This window comes from Eupeodes corollae, chromosome 2, assembly GCF_945859685.1.
Source record: "Eupeodes corollae chromosome 2, idEupCoro1.1, whole genome shotgun sequence".
NCBI lineage: Eukaryota > Metazoa > Arthropoda > Insecta > Diptera > Syrphidae > Eupeodes > Eupeodes corollae.
This window is the reverse complement of record NC_079148.1, coordinates 99,767,322-99,789,100: the sequence shown is the minus strand read 5'-3', so window position 1 is coordinate 99,789,100 and position 21,779 is coordinate 99,767,322. Positions and strand designations below refer to the sequence as shown.

At 30.6% G+C, this 21,779-nt stretch overlaps 1 protein-coding gene across 4 annotated transcripts in view; it reads right to left on the bottom strand.

Annotated features, from left to right (window-relative positions):
- LOC129948565 (ribose-phosphate pyrophosphokinase 2) overlaps nucleotides 1-21,779 on the bottom strand; it is a 46,759-nt gene that overhangs the window by 17,169 nt on the left and 7,811 nt on the right. The window contains exons 1-4 of one of the 4 annotated variants that reach the window (XM_056059669.1): nucleotides 14,794-14,920; nucleotides 12,858-13,083; nucleotides 5,869-6,052; nucleotides 5,410-5,466 (exon numbers count right to left, since the gene is read on the bottom strand). In XM_056059669.1, the coding sequence (XP_055915644.1) occupies nucleotides 5,410-5,466; nucleotides 5,869-6,052; nucleotides 12,858-13,075 (459 nt within the window). In that variant the 5' untranslated portion in view covers nucleotides 13,076-13,083; nucleotides 14,794-14,920. Of the gene's footprint in view, nucleotides 1-453; nucleotides 478-5,409; nucleotides 5,467-5,868; nucleotides 6,053-12,857; nucleotides 13,084-13,185; nucleotides 13,332-14,793; nucleotides 14,921-21,779 lie in introns of those variants that run through there. The other 3 variants (XM_056059667.1, XM_056059666.1, XM_056059668.1) reach the window with 3 other exon arrangements.

The following is a 21,779-nucleotide window of genomic DNA, read 5'->3' as shown; positions in this document are numbered from 1 at the left end:
ATTTTCCAAAAAGCTATGATATGCAATGTTCGCAGTAGACTGATCTTGAAAAAAAAACAAATTTTTATTATATAAAATTTCAAATTTACAGATTCAACACTATTAGTAGGAACAGCAAATTAAATAATAAAATTGGGGAAAACTTGTTATCATTCTCATGCCTTCAAAAGCTACGAAAAGGTATGACTCTTGAGGGTTGACTTATAAAAATTTTAGAATACAAAAAAAAACCATACAGAATTTTATAAACAAAAATAATAATGAAGATAGTATTTATAATAATTTATTTATATATGTAAGAGTTTGGAAAAGGGTATAAAGAAACGGTAAATGAAAACAAAAAAAAAATAATTAAAGAAACTTCGTTAGAAATTATTTTAACGTCATTAAAGTGTAGGTAATAATTAATTTAGGGTTTCCTTCAGTGCAACATTTGTTGCATCAATTACTCACAGTATATTGTTTCGTTGAAAATTCCTAAAAAGATATTGAAAAGAAAATAAAAATCAAATACAGAGAATAAGGACAAATTAAACAATCTGCTTGCACGAGATATCTTTTTTTTTTTTATTATTCGTCCGAATCGGAGTTGTGGAAATATAGAATGGTTTGTGCATTTTGGAAAGTAATTCGAAAAAAAAGAAACAAGTAAATAATTTAAACAAAGAAATCTGTTAAACTAAATATTTTCAACCTTTTAGTGATTTGTGGAGAAAAAACCTTTCTTTTTACAACGCAGTGCATTACCAAAAATATACTGGCACAAAATTATAGTCAGCCTTTTAAAATAAAAAAAGCACATTTAAACATTAGTAAATAAAGTGCTCAAAAACCAAAATAATGGTTTTGTCTTCAAAATAGGAAATCAATTGATTTGCTGCTGAAGAATCTTGTCCAACAAATATTGAGTTCATGACTGGACTACAATTTTTAGCCACTAAGAAGAATAATATTTTGGTTTTCAATAAGTGTTGAAGAAAATAGTTCTTATTCAATTATTTTGATTCAAATATGTTTAGTGCGTTGCGCCAATACATTGTGACGGATTTAAGCCACTTTAGTGACATAAGTTGGTGAACATAAACAGATACCCATGATACACATTTTTTTAATGTTAGCCTTTATGAGTAATATTTAATCCAGGGCTTTTATTTTCTCATTATATTTGAATTAGGTACCAATTCTTTGTTTTAAACGCATTCCAAAAGAAATTTCATCAGACAATTTTAGCCACCCAAACTTGGTTTAAGGAAATAGAGCTTGAATGAATTTAAATTTATTTATTTCTATGTACATATACACGAATTTTAAACTTGATTGAAATAATGAATTTGAGTACAAATTTGAGGTGACCTATTTTAATAGAGAATTAGAGCCTTCTTAAGAATAGGATTGTCTTTTTGAATTTGCTTTGCAACAGTTTCATTAATAGAGATGGAATTGAAAATTTTATCAATGCAGGTACATAGATTCCTTCAATACCTACAGACTTCCACATCAAGTAAGTGTATGCTTCAGATGAAGTTTTAAAATAATACGTGTATTATCTATGATATTTATAAAGTTCCAACTTTAAATGATTTTCCTGGATTGTTCAGATAAAGTTCGGAAAAATAACAATACGATTTAATGTTAATTAATTTTTAAAGACAAACGCCTCTAAATATTTTGCTGCATCATCATAGCTACCAAAACAACTGAAGAAGAACAAGATTCTTCAACACAAAATATTAAACCTAAAAAATTAAGATAAACAATGTTTATTATGGGTTAAATTAATAACATATGTAAATCCTTGAGTATACTGTTTGTAAATGTAAAATAATAATGACTTTTTATAAAGTTAAATAATAAAAGAAAAATTAAAATATAAATTAAACGCAATCCTATAAATGGGAAAACATTGAGAGTTTTTTTGTGAAAACCAAAAACTGAACCAATAAACGTATAATATATTAAAAAAAAAAATAAAATTAATAAACAAACAAAAATATTTATAATTTATTCGCAGCCTTGCATATCTAAGCTGATTTTTTTTTTGTTGTAAATTGTGTATTAGGTTATTAGGCGCATTCAGCGGGATTTTGATTGATATAGGAACATTTTTCAATTCAAATTCATTGAATTTTTCCAACACCATTCTACACAGCTACATAATGTGGAAGATGTTTGGTATTTTTCTCCGACTCAGAAAGTTTTTTTGTATACTTTTTATTTATTACATACATTTGGTAATCTCAATTTGTAAGTTTCTTTTGATACAAAATTTCGAAAGATATTTTGGCATAAATAAATGATGAATATTGCTGAATTTAAAATAAAAATAATAAAAGCAATTGAAAGAGATGAGTTGGGACTTTAGTTTCTAACAATTTTTTTTTAAAGGGAATAAAACGCCACATTTAAAAAATGCCAGCTTAATGCATTTGTAAACATTTATACCAATCCAAAATCTAATACTAGAGAGCGGAGTATTATCGAAATGAAAGCAGCAAATTATTTGTATATTTTCTTTTTTTATAATAAGCGCACACTCAAGGGGATATTTCTACCCTTATTATGCAGAGGCACAGTTTGAGCACTGTTATTTGTATTTTCCACTAACAGTTGGTTTAAGTAATATAATATTAGATGGTTATAGATATGTCTTTCTTTTTACATTTATTTCAATCTATAAATTGAAAATATTCATCTTGCACTCAAAATTTTCTAACAAGTTCGGTAACATTTGTACAAATTTTAAATAATCCAACAGTTGTATAATTATTTGTAGAAAATGTTCAATTTCTGTAAAAGGATTGAAAATATCTCCCAAGTCTGTTCTATCAATCAACACATCGTCCTTGCGAATTAACAGTCTCTTTCAAACATGAATCAATTATCCTTCATTATTTGAATAGAAATTAAGAAAATTTCGATAGCAGAATATCCCAAAGTATTTTTTTTACAATTAACTCTAAATTAACACAGACCTCAATATTCTAGAGTTAGAGAGCAAGACTAATTGTACATCTTGTAATGAGTAAAGGAAACACCAGATGTGATGCCAGGATAAATCATCTGGGACATTACTTAATAGAAAAACTGAACTATCTTCACTTTACCGCTAACACATAATTTAAATCAAATTTGGATGAGCACCGACAATACAGCTCAAGGTTGCAATACAAAAATATCCCATTAATATATTTCTTCAATAAAATAAGTAACTTGGACAGAGATGTCCGTATTTTCAGAAATACACACAAATAATCTCATATATTTCATTAATTTCTCGTTTTTTCTGTCAAAACTTTTAGAAAAGAATTTTTTTTCTCCGAATCAATAATTTAAATACAAAGAAATATAAAGAATTATTGAGCTTATAATACTCCTAGGTAAGAAATCTTAAGTATAATTGATTATCATCTCATTAACTTCTGTCTTTTGATGCATACATAGATTATATAAAACGGCCAACTTTGCCTTTCTTTCATAAGTAACGATTCATAAACTCTATAACAGTCCATAACTGTCGATCATCTCTAATGGAGATGGCGCAACAGTTTAATATTCACCTTTGCTGGGTGCCGGGCCATAGAGACATTCCAGGTAACTGTAAGGCAGATGAACTCGCCAGGAACGGTACAGTACAACCCATCCTACCACGTTTGGCAAGTACTGGCATACCAATCGCTACTTGTAAACTGCTACTAATGCAAGACGCTGTGAGGAGGGCAGGCACCAGGTGGACCAACATCACCACGTGTCAAGCCACAAAAAACATCTGGCCAACACTGGATTTAAAACGTTCAAGGTGCTTGCTCTCTCTAAGCAGATCGCATATAAGCTCGATAATAGGTGTCATAACCGGACACTGTCTAATAGGAAAGCACGCCATGAGACTAGGCGTATTCTCAAATGACTTTTGCAGAAGCTGTATGGACGAGGAAAAGGAAGAAACGGTTTTTCATCTTCTCTGCACATGCCCTGCTCTAGCTCGAAAACGCAAGAATTACCTAGGAGAATTCTTCTTTAACGATCTAAACGATCTAAATCATATCGGGATAATCAGCCTCTCACGTTTCGTAAGAGACTCTAACTGGTTCCATTGAGCTTAGGAGGAAGCCTCAAGATTCATGTGGTATCACAATGGGCCATTAAACTGGCCTAAGTGTGTCCGTTCCATCTTGGACAGCCACTATTACCTAACCTAACCTAACGATTCATACGTGGTATATTTGAAAGCATATAACTTTAAAACTCAACCTGGATTGCAAAACTTATCTTAGAGAAAGAAGCTATTTTTTTACACAGACGAGTATATTTTGCCTTTAAATTCCAGTTTGGGTACATTTACTAGATAAGATTTCTACCATACAAACTTTCAATTTTAAAAATAGGATTAAATATTCTTGTGAACTGTAAAACAACTTTTCAGTCAAATAAGTGAAAAAGTTTATTCGTTTTTATAGTACCTACTTAAATTATTTGTAAATTTAATCTAACTTTTGAAAGCTAACTGAATAATTTGAAAAATCAAGAAAATATCAAGTTACCTTAATGTGAAATTCTATACAAAAATGGAACAGCTAAGAAGTACATTTTCCTCACTTGGAAATAATTTACTAAGTATTAAAATTACCCTCATTTGGCTTCGCAAAAAAAGTCAACTAGATACTTAATATATACAAACTGCATAATCTAAATTACATCTTCCAAGAATGTATCAAAGTTGTTCACTTCTAATTCTCACACTGCAATATAACTTGAGCTTTATTAAAAAGAGGTTTAGATAATATCAAAGAATTTCCCTTCCCCATTCCATTGGGTAGTGTCCCTCGTCAAATGGTCATAAAACACACAGGCCTAAGATTAATCATATAAAAAAGAAAATTGTACCTCTGCCTACACAAAAGTTTAGCTATTTCAAGAGAACAATTTCTTTTAGCTAATTTAAAAAATAACAATTTTGTATGTATCCAAAGCGAAACCTGATATTTAAAAGCATTTACAATGTCCATTGTTTGTATAAGTTTAGAAAAAAAAAAAATAATAATAAATAAATATGTACATAATGTAGCCAAAACAATTTCAATCACAAAAATAGCACAAAATGAATAACAAATAAAACAATTATACATAAAGAAAATACCAATATTATGCTATTGACACGATCACAATAGGTTTACGTTTAAATTATGTATTAAAAATAGGTCATGCAAATTTTGCCGGTAAATCCCAATCACAATATAAGAACGTTTTACATTTTTTTAAAATTAATTTTAAATTTAATTAATTTATAAATTGTTTGTTTGTAGTAAGAAACGCTTTCGAAATTTTGTACAAAATGAACAAATATGAGAACACAAATTAAAAGTTAGTTTTCCCCAATTTCAAATTAAATTTTATATAAAAAAAAATGTATACCCTAAATTTCCAATCGTAGTTTTTCTTTTTCATCATAGGACCTTCTTCGCCACCTGTCTGTAAGGAGTAGGCAAAATCGATTACATTTTCTGTTCGTATATAATTTCTGGGATAAATATTTATTATGTATGAATAATTGTTTTATTATATACTAACTCAGCTTCCACATTAAGAGCATTTTATCAAATTGAACTTATATGGAAATATATAAATTAAAGTACAAAGGTATTGCATATAAACAAAAATTAAATTATATCAATTCAAATTAAAAAAAAAAAATAAACTACGTCAAACAAATGTTTTTCACTGAATAAATAAGTTTTTTTTTTATAATCAATAAAAATTATAATATAATTATAATTTGCACAAACAACTGAAAACTTTTGTATAAAATTATACAAAAATACACAATTAATAATTTGATTAATATTGTTTTGACAAAGACTACATAATTATTACCTTATCTTTTTTGTCTTGACGGGCATAGGGAAAACAAGGAATCACAGCTGTCACACGAGATGCTGATGCAATTTTGCAGGCATTTATCATAATTAGCAGCTCCATAAGGTTATCGTTTATTTCGCCCGAACCAGACTGAATGATGTAGACATCTTCGCCTCGAACAGATTCCCCGATTTCAACGCTTTGGTAAAATGAAATTAAAGATAAAATGTGTATGGGTTAGGGATGGTTACAGGTGCCAAAAAATAGTAGGAAAACTTTAGTTCAGAGCTTCGAAAATTATGTTAATATTTCTATTTCCTTTTCTATAAACTGCAATTAAAAAGACGAGGTTCTTAACAATTACATTTAAATTTTTCATTTCGTCGAGAACAAACCCTAAGGGCTTATGTCGTCAAAAGGCACTTTTATAGAACTACATATAAGTGAATAGGAGTGGAGTTCATTGATCAACCATTCAAGTAAAAGAATATCAATACATCCTTTCTCGAAGCTTTAATGTCCAAAAGAATTTGTTTGACAAATTTGTTTACTCTAAACCTAGACCCGGTTTATTTATCAATATTCTTTGAATCATTGATGTGGTAAATTAGGTTTTTTTCTTAACTATTAAACTTAATTAAAAGATGAAATAATGCAACATGCATTTCTATGGCTAAGAACAGAATTTGTTTCTACATGATTGTTTTTTATGTTTGCATTCAAATAGTCGTCATGGGTGCTCTAGAAATTAAATGAAGCATTTCAAATCGTATCTTATCACTTGGAAGCTTTTTGATAGGGAAGTATTTATTCAAAGTAAATACAATGTAAATACAAAAATAATGTTTTTGTTTGGTTAGACGAAATATGAACTATGTGCATAGTGCATTTACTTCCTGACTATCAGCGGGAATAAAAGCTTAAAAATTGCGACTAACCACGATTTAAATTCTAAATGGTTTTTAGATCAATAAGTAAATATTTGTTCTTTAAGTTATAAAATATGAACGTTTGTAAACTCTTCAGTAACACACATATTTTGTGCTTTTAACCTATTTAGAGATTTGCATGGTGAATTGAATATGAAAAGCTCGAATTTTCCAGTCTTTAATTGTTCACATCATTAAATATCTTTTTCCTGATTAAACTCCACCAGAGCAAATAAAAACCTTCCAAAAACTATACACATTATAGAATTAAAAAAACGATCTCGAAATCATCGCTAACATTGACATAATTTGAAAACATTTCGAGGTACAGTCGCATATGTTCCGAATTTCGATCGAAAGCGAATTGAAATCACTTTACAATTTCACGTGAAATGAAATTGCATGTTCTTCAATTTGATAGATTTCGAAAACTTCGAAATTACTTCGAACTGTCAGAGTTGAAGCATGATCCATTTTTATTTTGTTTCTGAAGCACAATTTTTGCTGTTTTGAAGATGGATTATTGGCATTTTTAAGTGAAAAAAGGAAGCAGAATTTAAGAGAAAAAATAAGAGGACGAATTTCGGGAGACAAAACAAATATATTATTCGATTTACCTGACACAATGTAAGTGTGTGAAAATTATGAAGAATTTTTCTGATGAATAAAGTAAATTCTTGATTTCCTCTTTTAAGCGTTCATTGTTATTTAAGATTAAGCAAAGACGTTTTTTATATGTTCTAAGGGAAATAGAATCTTTTATAATACCTTCATCGATTTCTTCAATTCAAAAACTTGCTGCAACCCTCCGATTCCTAGCAGAAGGGAGCTACCAAAGATCAAATCACAGAAATAAAAAATGTGATTTGAATGCGATCAAAAAATGGAACAAACCGAAATACAGAACATCTATTTGCATGTTCGAAAATCCAATTCACAATAACGAATTGTGGAACACCGAAATTCACTTTCGCAAAGTGTATTCACAAGAAGTGAAATGCAGAACATGGGCAAGTAAGTTTCATTAATATTCGGTTTTTATTATTTAACATACTTTTGTTGTTTTTTTTTTTGTAGTAAAGTTGGTTATTTTATAAATAAGTATATCATTCCCTAAATATTTCATTAACTGCATTAAGATATACGATAAACAACGCAAAAAGGACACATGTAAGCGCTTCATTAATATTCGGTTTTTTGTTTTCTTTGTTGAGTTTGACATTTCTTCCGATTAACAGTTTGTCTATTCAAGAGGCTCGTTAAAATTAAATTTTGCCTAGGAGTTTGCATACATTTTAAACGATTTAGTGTAAGATCGTTTGGTTTTATTTAAAAAGTTAATCATAGGGCACAAAGGAAAAAATACAAGCCTTGAAGAAAGAAACTTTGTTATTTTTCACCATAATAAAGGTGAAACATACAAAAAAAATTACTGGTATTTTAGACATGAAGCCAAACACTGTCGGTGATACTATGCGGAAGTATAAAAGAGTATGAAGGATCAAACCACAGAAGCAGATGGGTCAACCAAAAAAGTAAACGAAAGAAGAACGGCTTAAAGGAAGAAAAATTGAAGCAAATCCTCGTTTAAGTGCACCAAAATTGTGCAAGAAGTGTTAATGGAATGCAAAAACAAAGTATCTGCATCAACGTTACGCCCAACCATAAAGACAATGTCGTGTTGCCGAAAAAAGCCATTTATCAATGTGCGCAACAGGCAAATTTGGATCTAATTTTTGAGTTAACAAAAAAATAAGGATGCAACTGGTGGGATGATGTAATATTTTCTGACGAGAGTAAGTACAACCTCTTTGGATCGGATGGAAGATAGTGTGGCGCAAGCCAAATTAAGAGCTTAAAAGCATGAATACAAAGCAAACAGTGAAGCATGGAGGCGGGCACATCATGGTTTGGGGTACATTTCGGCAAGAGGCATGGGAAATTTGGTATTCATCGACGGTATATTAAAAAAGGAATACTATTTGAGGTTCCTAAAAGAAAATGTAAGCCAAGTGCTGAGGAAATGGGCATTTTAAGAAATTTCAGGAATTTCAAATTTTACCAGGACAACGACCCGAAACACAAGGCGTATGTTGTAAGGGAATGGCTTCTGTATAACTCTCCAAAAGTTATCCAAACACTTCCACAATTTCCAGACCTTAACCCAATCGAGAATTTGTGGGATGAATTTGGACCGTCGAGTTCGCGAAAACCCTGTCTCTTCAATAAGTGCACTAAAGCAACGACTTCAAGAAGAATGAAGCAAAATAGATGCAAAATATGCCCAAGCGACTTGACGGAGTTTTATCCAATCAAGGGTATGCATCAAAATATTAAAATCAATGGTAAGAAAGATTAATTAAAAAGTTAATATAAGTATGTAAAAAACCGAAAATTAATGAAGTGTTATTTTTTCAATTTATTTATTTTATTTTGTTATATTTTTATAGTGAAATTATTAAATACAAAATAGCTTAGGTGTAAGACTGGCGGAACACGAGGCAGACGTAAGAAAGAATAAAGAGTCAACAGGGCTTTCGCAGCACATAGCACAGAGTGGACACTCGATGGACTTCCAAGGGGTAAAAGTACTGGACAGGGAGAGGAAATTAAACACATATCTCACTTTGGAAAGCTTACGCATCCAGCAAAAAATTAAGAGGACAATGAACACAAAAGAAGACATCGACAATATAAAACAAACCTGCGAACATTCTGTGATATAAGTGTCAATTCTGTTTAATTTGATAGTTTTTCTTGTTTATACCTATTATTTATTTCATATTCTTTTTGTTCATTTATTTTCAATTTTGTGTCAGTGCCATCGTTTGGAAGGATGCAGGAATGGGAGTAAAATTAATAGAATTAATGTGATTTAATGTAAAATATTGAATAAAGACACACCTAAAGAAGTAAGGAACACTTACGAAACGTTGGAAAAGAATGAAATAAGTTTTTTATTTGCATTCCAAAAACAAAAAGACCAAAAGAGCCAAACAAAATATCTTAAATACAAAATATTTTAAAGAAAAACTGTTTTTTAACCTTAAAAAATGTTTTTTTTTATGGAAAAAAAACGAATATTAATGACACTCGCTGTATGTACATATGTCAGGTCTATTGCTAATAAGATACAATTTTATTGTTTGGTGCTTTGTAACTTCTTTTTATACTTCGCATTATTTGTATAATAATCGCATAATAGTTTTTTGAGAAAACGTACCACATACTTCAACTAAAGCTATAACTCACCCCCCTTCTAAAGCAAATCCAAGTCAAGCTAAACTTTACGAGTAGGAACTTTGGATACTTAAATGATTAAGGCTTGATCTCAGATTTCGAATAATTTGAAATGGAAACAAATTGCCAAGAAGACGGTTGACGAGCGTTATGTTACATAGAAACAAAACATCACATATGTATGTATGCAGATCGTCGTGACATTGTCCCCCTAAAGCCAGCAGCGTAAATGATCCGAAAGTTTTTATTTAATAAATTAATTTAATTAAACTTTCGAAATATCAAACATTTGAATCTTTAAACTATAAACTATGTAAGCTTACAAATTAAGGTTTTATTATTTAGAATAATTTAACCCATGGTTACAAATGTGTTTGCCATTTTCAATTTCACTTAAATAAATCACACGAAATAAACACTAATTAGTAAAAGGCATAATTAGGTTATTCTTTAATAGCTGACTCATAAAATAATTAGAACGAAAATAAAGTGTGCTTGTTCATAGAATAGAACGCCCATAGTTAAACAAGATTTTCAAAAATGAGAGAACCCTAAAAACCTACAATTCGCAATGTTTTTTAGCAATTTGAATTGATGACTAATATTGTTTTGTCAACAATTCTTCAAATAGTTATTTTATATTAAAGAGATACAAAAAACAGGTTTACAGGGTTGTTGACACAAGAGAAAATTTAGTCGTTCAAAAAGTAATTTTTAACTATTAATATTCAACTATTGGTGAACCAGCTGGGGAGAAACTCTTTGAAATGATTTAAATAGAATTAAAAATTAATTTTTAAAATTCTAACAATCACCGTAAGTTTTGCATGGAAAAAATGTCTCTAATTAAATCCTTATTTAACAAACAAAACTTGCTCCGCAAATAACTTAACATTTTTTGTATTTATTTTTTTACATTTTTCGAAAACCTGAGCTAATAGGGGAAAAACGGATTTTGGTTCTTAGAACAACACCAGAGATAGGGTAAACATAGCTAAATCAATAGGTACAGTCCTAATAAATTTATAAAAATACCTAGTTTGTTTAAATTATGTGGTTACCTACGCCTTAGATGCTCATACCAACATTTACCTACTAACAAACGGCTAGACAAGGTCCCAATTTGTTTTTTTTTTTTTGTTAATCAATTTTACCATCATAGAGTCAGAGAGATAACCAGTTCTCAAAGGCATCATTTAAAAATGATAAAAAGAAATAAACAGATGATAACATTAATAATCGCAAATTCCTACAACCTATCTACCTTTGTATATATTTTTGTTTCCATTTTGTTCCCTTGAAATATTTTGTATATTGTTTTCAATTATTAGTTGTCCCTCGAACATTTAGGAATAAATTTAATTGGTAGGTTTTAATCAAATTCGTTTTCTATAGAAAGACATAATAGAACATTTACGTGACAACAACTGCCATTACAGATCATCAAATAGATTCTAGGCAAATTGCCAATAATAAAATTAAAAAAAAAAAAATACAACACAATAACTGGCGGTCACGAACATCACACGATACAAGCACCATCTTTTGAGAAGTAAATAAAAGGGAATAATTTTAGCTCTCACTCATTCTCATTCTCTCTATCTGTGTTATGAGCAAAATTATTGTTTGGTCTTAAATTGAAACGCATATTTATTCTAAAAAAGGTACAAATTAATACCTGTTTTCTTGAAAAGAAACAAACATCATTAAGAAGTACCCGTGTAGGTACTAGGGAGTCAAATAACTCCTTGTAGATGATGAATTTTATATTTTTTTAGCGCTCCATCCCACGTGGATTCTGCTATATTACAACAACATTGGACAAGGCATACACATTCGACATCTAAACAGCTGACTAGTGCCACCACGAGGTTATTGAAATACACACCGAGACCGAACAGAACAGAACAAAATCAACCCAACCATCTAGCTACAACATAAGACAACATAGACATACATAGTAGGTACATAATGCTATAGAAGTGGAAAGTTTCCAATAGAAATACCTAATCTCCTGCGTCTCAGAATCAGATTCAATGGAACAATTGAATTCCGGTTAATTTTAGGAACTCTTAGTTAAATCGTAGGGTATTCATCTAACAATAAGTAATGTTCTCAAAACGCCGAAAAATAGATTCACCATTTAGGCATACATATACGAGGTAATTGAAAATATTGAAGGTATACAATATTCTACATCGAGTGCGAGAATCTAACTGAACTGAGAGCTAGTGAGTATGAGTGCGTCAAATAGCGACATGAATACCGAAACCGAAACTGGGAACACAAAAAAAAAATATAAATTTAATTAAAGAACACTTGTTAGTGATTTCTTTATCTCTTGCTTGTGCCTCCTCCCTTTCGAACAGGGAACACGAATAGGTGGTGCAATTTCATGGACAGGAAAAAACGAAAAAAACGTGACAGCAACAAAATATCGTACAGTCACTTAAGTAGTCTCCATAACCTTAAATTTGTAATATTTTCTTCACCTCACATGCTTTCAAACGAAACACAAATTCGATTCTTTTGTTTAATAAATAACATCACTGTACTTAAACAAATTTAAATTAAATATTTAAATTCGTTGACATGTAAACGCACTTGTTTTTTTTTGTCTTGTTTTATTTATATTTAATCGATATAGTTGATTGTTAAGTTATGTCACATTTTCTGTAGGTATTCACAGAGTAGATAGTTAGAAATTAATTTTTAGGACAAAGGGAAAAAAAAGAAGAAAAAAACTACGAGCAAGAAAACACTGTTTTTTTTTTTTGTTTTGTTGTAGGTAATTACAATTGTACAAAATTAAATCACATTTCATAATATACTCACCATGTTTCCAAATTGCTGAATTTCTTTGTAACGACTTTTCCCAAATCAATGCCTAACCTATCGACAATCCGTTGGGCCAAATCAGGATGAGAAGTACCCGAAAACACTTTTATGTTTGGCATTCTGGAGTGTAATAAGTTCCTATTACCAGCCTGTTTCTCCAAATTGTCGCGAATTAAACTTTTAGCGCGTATCGGATTAGCAGATCGAACTGGCATCACACAATCTACGGGTAGAAGTTTTATTATTTTTACTTTTGGTTCTTCATTGAATGAAAAAATTTTACACAATAAAATGTATTTTTTATGTTTATGTGTGCGACACCCACCAAGCTCACCAACCATCAAGCAGTGCTCAGTGTTGTTGTTTGCAGCAGCAATACACCAACATAATTAAACATTAAATAGACTTGTATTTGGATTTGAGTTCTGTTCTGACTCTGAGTTCGCTTTGCTCCAAGTTAATTGTGCTTGGCTTTGGCTTGATGATGTGCAAAATCGATGAGAACATCGAATCGAAAGCAACAAAAATGAGAATAAACGAGAACGGAGAGATTCTATTCTGGATTCTACATTCGTACACTGAGAAAATTTTTATAAGTACCTATAGGTAGTGATAGTGAGCGCTCTCAATCAACAATCTAAGAATGTATTATTCTTCTCTATTTGTTTGAATAGATTTTGATTTCGCTTAAATGTATGTGTTTAAAAGCATTTTTAAAAAGTTATTTAGTTCATAAGGCATTGCCATACTTTGTTAAATAAAACTTTGATTAAATTTATTTACTTAGTAGAAGCAAACAAAAAAATAGATGATAAAATAGTAGAAAAAGAACAGGAAAGGGATGAACTTCCTTCATTTCTTAAAGGAACTTTAATAAGCATGTTAATAGCTTTAATGATGCTCACAAATTACTTCCTTCATTCTATAAAGGAACCCTAATAAGCATGTTAATAGCTTGAATGATGCTCACAAATTATTTTATTTATCAATTACTATTTAATTAAGTACTCAAATCGAGGTTCGAAGTGAAATGACAAAAGCTTATGTCGGCTCATAGATCTCTTTCCAGTTTGAAAACTATAACTTCATACTAAAAGTTTTAAATTTGTATGTCTAAGGAACACGACTTTTAATTCAAGGATATCGTCACTGTCGAGGGAATATAAAACTCTCCAAAAGAATCATGATGGTAGAAGTGTTATTCTCAATTCCTGTTTCGATTGAACAAAAAATATTTTGTGTGTACATATTAAAAAGAGGAATAATGAAGATATTTTATTAACTTGTTTTCTACAAGCGAATATAAGGAAGGAAGGAAAGACTTTTATAATTTTGGTCATCTATTAAAAATAATTCTTTTTATTTGAAGGCAAAACCAACAAGTTACTTAGTTCGTTAGCCATTTTTTTAGATGGCAATGCTGCAAAAATAACGTGCTCCACTTGTTGTTTGGCAAACAGTGTGCCTCTATATTGGAGACTTCTGATAAGGTATTGCTTGACGTGCATATATTCATACATATATTATATAGTTAGAAATGTAACTACACACTACACATATAACATGTTCTGACGTTTTTTAAAATGAAATATGTATATAATTCTTTAGAGTGCAAAGGATTTGTGCTATTCAAAGTAAATAACTAACAGCTTTGAGGCTTTTCAATTGATAACGAATAAAATGTTTACATTGAAAATCATCCATAATGATACATAAGGTGATTAGAATATTAATTGACGTACATTTATACGCTAGAATTAAGAAACATTTTTCAATTTGTTGTTTTTAAACAACAATTAAATGAAAACAACAGATACACTTAAATTCAAATCTATTTAAATAACAACTGAAGATATTTATTTAAAAAAAAATGATCTTTTTAGTTGGTAGGTACATATGCATATTTTAAATATTGCAATTTTTTTGAACTTACACACAAATAATATTCACTTAAAACGCACTGCAGCACAACACAAAACCAAGATACTTCTGAAAGAAAGCACGAGTTCCTACAAACTAAATTTAAAGTTGTTTGTTAGGTTAGTACACTTTAGAAGATGATGGCAGACAAAACTCAAGAATTCATTCGCAATCATCAACAACACCGAACATTCATGTGTTGCAGGTTGCAGCTTGCTTGCAGGCATGCAGGGAATTTAAGTTACGATCTTTTTCTTTTTTATTTATGGGTGTATACAATGTTGACCTTTTTTTTATGGTTTTATTCTTCTATGGGAACTGGGAATCATAAAAGAAAATGTCCTTGGAGTAACCTCTGCTTGTTATTGAGAAGCTACTACCTAATGATACAATAGGGACCATTGACCTGACTTGAAAATTAATATCTCAGGGTTTATATTTTACTGTTTTTAAATGTTGCTCTTAAAATATTATAACATAAGATCTACCTGTCAAGGTAGAAGATATTTCATAAACGGAATTGAACTTGATGTTGGATTTTAATATTTTCAACCTTTCTTGGATATTGAATTCATGAATCTGTATAGTAATTCGATGTGGCTGTGGTTATAAAAAAAATGCAATGGATTTGTTAACTAGAAAGTAATTTGTGTTCTTCCTAGAAGATCTATAAAGTATTTTTGAATTTTAAGAAAGGTGATTTTTAAGATTACATTTCCGTTTAAGGTTATTTCGTTGAGGTAGATTTTTTAGAATATTTTACAATATTGAGATTGCCTAATTTACATTCGGAGATGATATTTTAGAATCTTACATCGAAATTTAAAAAATTTAAAGAAATTTTGAAAGGCAATCTTTATGTTGTTGGATTTTATATCCACAGTTGATTGAATCTTAAATTCTACAAATTTTAAAACTGTTATAAAACATACAGTTGCTCCCAAAATTAACGTACATTCAATTAAGAGTTAGTTAATTGTAACATTCATATTTAATCTGCAATGTTATCGGAAAATTATTTTTAATTTCTATTTTTTATTATTTTTCTCTTACGAATACATAAAAAAACATTATTTAAACAATTAACAAAAGGTTATATTTAAAAAAAAACTTCATTATCTCAACATTTCATCGCACAAAATTAAGTGTACATCTTGTATTTATGGCTTCTTAAATCAAGTTTTCAAAAATGTACTGCTATATTTACTTGTTTTTTGAAATCGAATTTGAAGCCAATGTTCGTCGCAGAAATAATTTTCGCTTCGATATTCACTTCATTTTTTTTTTTTGAAATGGCAGAGAAGAGAAACTAAACCGACATTGCTAGAAGACAATTAATTTTAAAACTTCATTTAAACAATAAATCTTAACGTGAAATTGGCGAAATCTTCGGTCAAACACATTGAAAGGTCTAAAAAATACTTCACAAATATCGGTATGATAGTACGACCCTAAACAAACCTAAAAAAGGACAGTTTTCAGTTAGCCTTATTCGATGGCAAGTTTTTAAACGTGCTGCCCCTTGCATTGCTTTGTCGATTAGTTTTTGAAATTAGCTAAAATTATTTCATAAGATTTAACCTCTCGTCTTTGAAAAAATGCTTCGAGTGAGTTCCTCTTTCTAAGCTACCAATTTGTTAACCTTTGGTCTTGGTTTTGCCTATCTAAGTATTGATTTTCCTAGGTAAAAAATGATGAACCAATACCCTATGCATATAGGATAAACCACAGCCACCACGATACTCTCACAAGGGTGCCATCCCATATATGTTTATGGAATTAACCATGAGGCTGTAACATATCCCGCGGTACCATATCTGCAATGGTGTGTTAATTTAGGTCTTTGATGTGGTGCCATCTATGGAAGATAACCCTAGAAGTGGCCGCCCGATTTCATGTTGGATTCAATCCACCGAGCTTTATCTACAATTACTTTTTTTATAAAATGATTTTTACTTCCACTCTAGACTTTTTATCTTATATAAAATACCGACTCAATTGCCGATTTGTATATTTACTGATTTCTATGGATATTTTTGTAATTTATATCAGTAAGTCTACCTCGAACCCATGAGGCAGGAAGACAGTCCCTCTTTACCATCGATCATAAGATTTTTAATCTTAGGAAGGAAGATAACTATAGCTCCTTGCGTTCGCTCACAAGAAGAGAATTTTCTCAGTGCAGTTCTAAGCTGTGCCTTTTTCAATAAGTATGAATTGCAACATTATCAATCATCATCGAACTACACTGATTTCTCTTACTTGTGCCCAGGGGTCACCACGAGGAGATGCAAGTAAACTCATCATTGGGACTGTGAACTTTGAATTTATTGACACAATCATTGACAAGTGGAAATTTTTCGACGTTCTTTAAAGAAATATTTGACAGTCTGCAGAAAAACTGAATTTATCAGCAACCATTCACTTCCAACAAGATAACCATATAAAACACACATAATTTGTTTTGAAGGAATGGTTGCTGTATAATGCCTGAAACAAGCTCAAGATACTACCTCAGTCACCGGACCTCAATCCCATCGAGAATTTGTGGGAACAAATAAAGCGAAGGTTGCAGAATTGCAACTCAACCAACAAAAGTCAATTGAAAGCCCCCGTCTTTTCCTACAAAAAATGTTAAATCAATGCCTCGGCGACTATAAGCTGTGATTACGGGTAAAAGTGGCCCTACAAAATACTAAAATTTAAATTTGATCACTAATTAACATTTTTGTATGCTTTGAATTCCAAGTATACGCTTAATTTTGTGCCATGAATTTTATGATTTTTTTAGTTTTTTAATTTGTATTATTTTTATGTTTTTCCTCTTGTTTATTTAACATAAAATATTGAATAAAAGAACATTGAAAACAATATACTTTAATAATTTAAAACAGCAACACATTTTTTTTGCTGGTGTACGCTCAATTTTAAGAGTAACTGTAAATATGATCAGACAAAATTATGCAAGTTGAAAAAAGACGTTAAATGGATCAAGTTCTGCATACATCAACGTAAGTTCAACGTGAATAAACATTTCACAAAGCTTAAAGCCAAATATATTTTAAGTCCAGGAAAAAATTTAAAAACCAAATACAAGGAATTTTAGACATAGTTTTATTTTAAAATCTAGATTTTTAGTCTAGAATGAATTTTAACAAGACAACATTTTTTGAAAAATCAAAATTCCCTAACATTCATTTTACTACGTTAAAGGTGTGTTGTATTTTTAAATATATACACAGCTGGTCAAAAAATAGGTGTAAGAAAATTGTTGACATCCACTGTTGATTTGTTGCGGATTAGCGGTTGTTTTGACTGAAGGCAATGCAACCAACATTTTTTTTTAAAGAAAGAACAGTTAATTTCTCTATGAGGATGTCAAACTTTTTGCATTTAAGTAATGTAATGCTAAGCAGATAAATTATTTGTGTGGAATAAGATTTTCTGTGTTATAGAAGTTAACCATAAAAATAGGTGTGCTGTAAATAAAATCCAAGCTTCTTATAATATTTCTTATTTTATGGTATAAACTCTTGAGGTGGGTTGTTACTAATCATTTTACTAGCTTCAAGCCATAGTTTTTTATTCATTAGTGTTTGAATATGGTCCGTAAAACCCACTGCTCGCCAGAAGAAAGGAAATTAGTTCGTCAACTTATTGATGGGGGCAAGACAGATTTCAAAATTTAATAAAAAATGTTTTCAAGCCCGGAGGAGTACGCGAAGCGAAAATAGAGGCCGGCCAAAAAAAAACATCAGCTACCACTGACCGCCTCATATTATTTCTAGCTAAATCTTATCTTTTTATTTCGTCAAGAACTATAGGTGATCAAATTAATAATGCGATCAGTGCACGCTCGATTCGAAGAAGGCTTTAGAACTCGAATCTCCCAGGAAGAATCGCCGGGAAAGTTCCATGCCTTAGGGCTAGCAACATAAGGTCAGAAAATTATTTGCCTTAAACCATGCTAATTGGAACGAAGCAGAGGGCGTACACAAATAGCCAAATATCCTGTGGAGTGATAAAACAAAAGTAAATTTGTTTTTATCGGTTTATGGCTGAATTTAAGGGGATCAAAAGGTAGGGACTACCACCCCCGCTATACACAGAAAACTATTAAACACGCAGGAGGGAATATAATGGTGTAGGGCTGTTTTTCCTGTTTGCCCCTGCGATGGCACTTTTAGCATGACAATAATCCTAAACACACCGCAGGTCTTGTGAAAGATTGTTTTCGAGAGAAACAAGTATCCATATTCAAAAGGCAAAATTCAAGACTTCCTCATCTAAATGTCGATGGAAATAAAATAATTTCAAATGCTCATAAAGCAAAAGAGTTGGCTAAGTTTTTTGAAACCAGTCACTCTCTAACACAGAGTTTTAACGACCCAGGTACAGTCAGGGAAGTCGAGTCTAGCCTAATAGAAATCGAGCAACTCGTTACTGACCCCCAAAGTGTTCCTCAAATTTCTCACACATTTGTAAAGAACAGGTTGCGATAATATCTCCAACAAAATAATCAAAAATTTTTCAAACAAATGTATTTTTTCTTGAGCAGTCTCTTTCTTAGTGCCTCTTGCTGGGTTATTTCCCCACAAGGTGGAAGTTAGCAAAAATCATCCCAATACCAAAACCAAACAAACCACTATCAGATATAACTTCTTACCGCCCAATTAGTTTACTTGGCTGCCTTGGCAAGCTATTTGAAAAAATTATCTGTCTAAAAATGACAGAAATCATTGAAGACAAAATGTTCTACCTCCAGAACAGTTGGGGTTCCGAAAAGATCGCTCCTCGACTCACCAAATTGTAAGCCTTTTTAAGGATTTTAAAATAGCCCTTAATAACAAAAAATCTGTCGGCATGATATCGGTGGACATCGAAAAAGACTTCGATTGTGTTTGGCATAATGGTGTCCTTCACAAGCTCCTAAAAATTGGTCCTTCAACTTACATTATAAAAATAATTAAAAGTTTTTTGAGCGATAGGAAGTTTTACGTTGAAATTCGTCAAGAAATGTCACCAACCTATGAAATCAAAGCGGGCGTCTCTCAGGGTTCATCCCTTGCCCCAATCCTATACAATATTTATGTTGCCGATTTTCCTATTCGAATTATTGCAGGAGGTCCTTTTTTGCAGACGACACATGCATATATTGCGTCTCTGAAAATTGCCAAGAAATAATGTTTAACATCCAAAAAGCATTAGATGAAATATATTTTTATTTCTATCGCTGGAAAATCAAAATAAATCCTTTAAAAACACAAGCTTGTTTTTTTACAAAAAAACGAAAAGAAAGTAATTTGCCGCAATCAAACTTAGTCTTATGCAATAAACCTATTCAATGGGAACAAAAAAATAAATATCTGCGAGTAACTCTTGACAAACGTCTTACATTTTCAGCAAATATAAAAGAAAGTATAAATAAAGCTCAATTTTTGATGAAAATCTTATACCCACTTTTAAACAGAAATTCCCACCTGAGTGTAGAAAACAAGTTATTAATATACAAAGTCATTTTTCTACCTGCTCTGTTATATGCATCACCAAGTTGGTTTTTTTGTGCAAACTGTCATCACAAGAAAGTTCAGATTTGTCAAAACAAAATTTTGAAAATCATATTGAATCTGCCTTGGCATTTCTCTACAATTGGATTGCATGAAATAGCAACTATTAAAGAAAATTATACAAACATCTATGAAAATTTATCATTTATAAATGTGTAAATAGTGAAGATGCTATTATTAAGGATATTGCTCTATAAATTGTTTATACATATATTAGTTTTAAGTTTTATTAAAAAGCTATTGAGTTTTTTTTCATAATTTTTCTCAAAACAAAACCCATTAATTAATTAAATCCCTTTTTCAAAATAATCATTTATAGTTGCTAAAAATTTGGATAACATTCTAATCACTATTTTTAAGTAGCCATATGTACATTGTACCAAATAAGTTCAAATAAATGAAATGAAAATGAAACAAGTATCCGTTGTCCCATGGCCAAGTCAATCCTCTGATCTCAATCCTATTAAGAACTTGTGGAATGAGCGTAAGTTAGGGGTCAATATTTCACTAATGGAAACCAATTGTGGGAAGCGGTTCAAAGAAAAAAACGATACTATTGATACTTTAGAAAAACGCACCTATTTTTTGTCCAAGTGAAAAAAACCTCCATCTGTAGTTTTGGGGCTATATTGTCTATAATTGTAATGTATTTCAATACCTCAGTTTGTTTATTTAATTAATATAAGAGTTTTAAAAATATCCACGTAAAATTAATATGTAACATAAAAAGAGTAATAAAAAATGAATTAATACAAACATTAATTATCACACCTATTTTTTTGACCAGCTGTGTATATAAATACAAGTTTTATAATGTAACAAAAAGCGGTGTTTTAAGGAACGCAACATAGTTCTTAACAATAAATTGTTTGATAGTTTTATAAAGTAAAAATGTGTTTAAGTCATTTTCGCTTAGTTTAGTTATGAGATAACTTATAAGATTTCATTTACCTCTAGGAAAACATGCAACTAAAAATTGCCCTATCAGCAAAGATCAGAAAGCAAAATGTGTGAACTGCAAGGGTAATCACCCGGCAAGCTATAGAGGCTGCCAAGTTGCCAAAAAATTCCGAGAGTTCAGAAGCAAAAATACATCTGCTAGAGACAAACCCAGAAACACAGTATATAACGATTTAACTGCTGAAAACAATACTAACAAGGAACCGACTAAAAAGACTGTTCAAAGTAAAGGCCATGAAAAGAAGGCTTATTCTCAGATTGTTAAAAATGTGCGGAAGAATGAAGAGACTTCCATAAAAGAAATGCTACAACTTATTCTTAAAAGAATTGATAAACAGGATTTGAATATCAAACTGCTAAGCGAAAAAGTCGCTCTTAAAAAACAATGATGGACAGAACACTTAAAATCGCTACATGGAATGCAAACGGTCTTCAACATTCATCCGAATTAAAAATCTTTTTAGATCTAGAA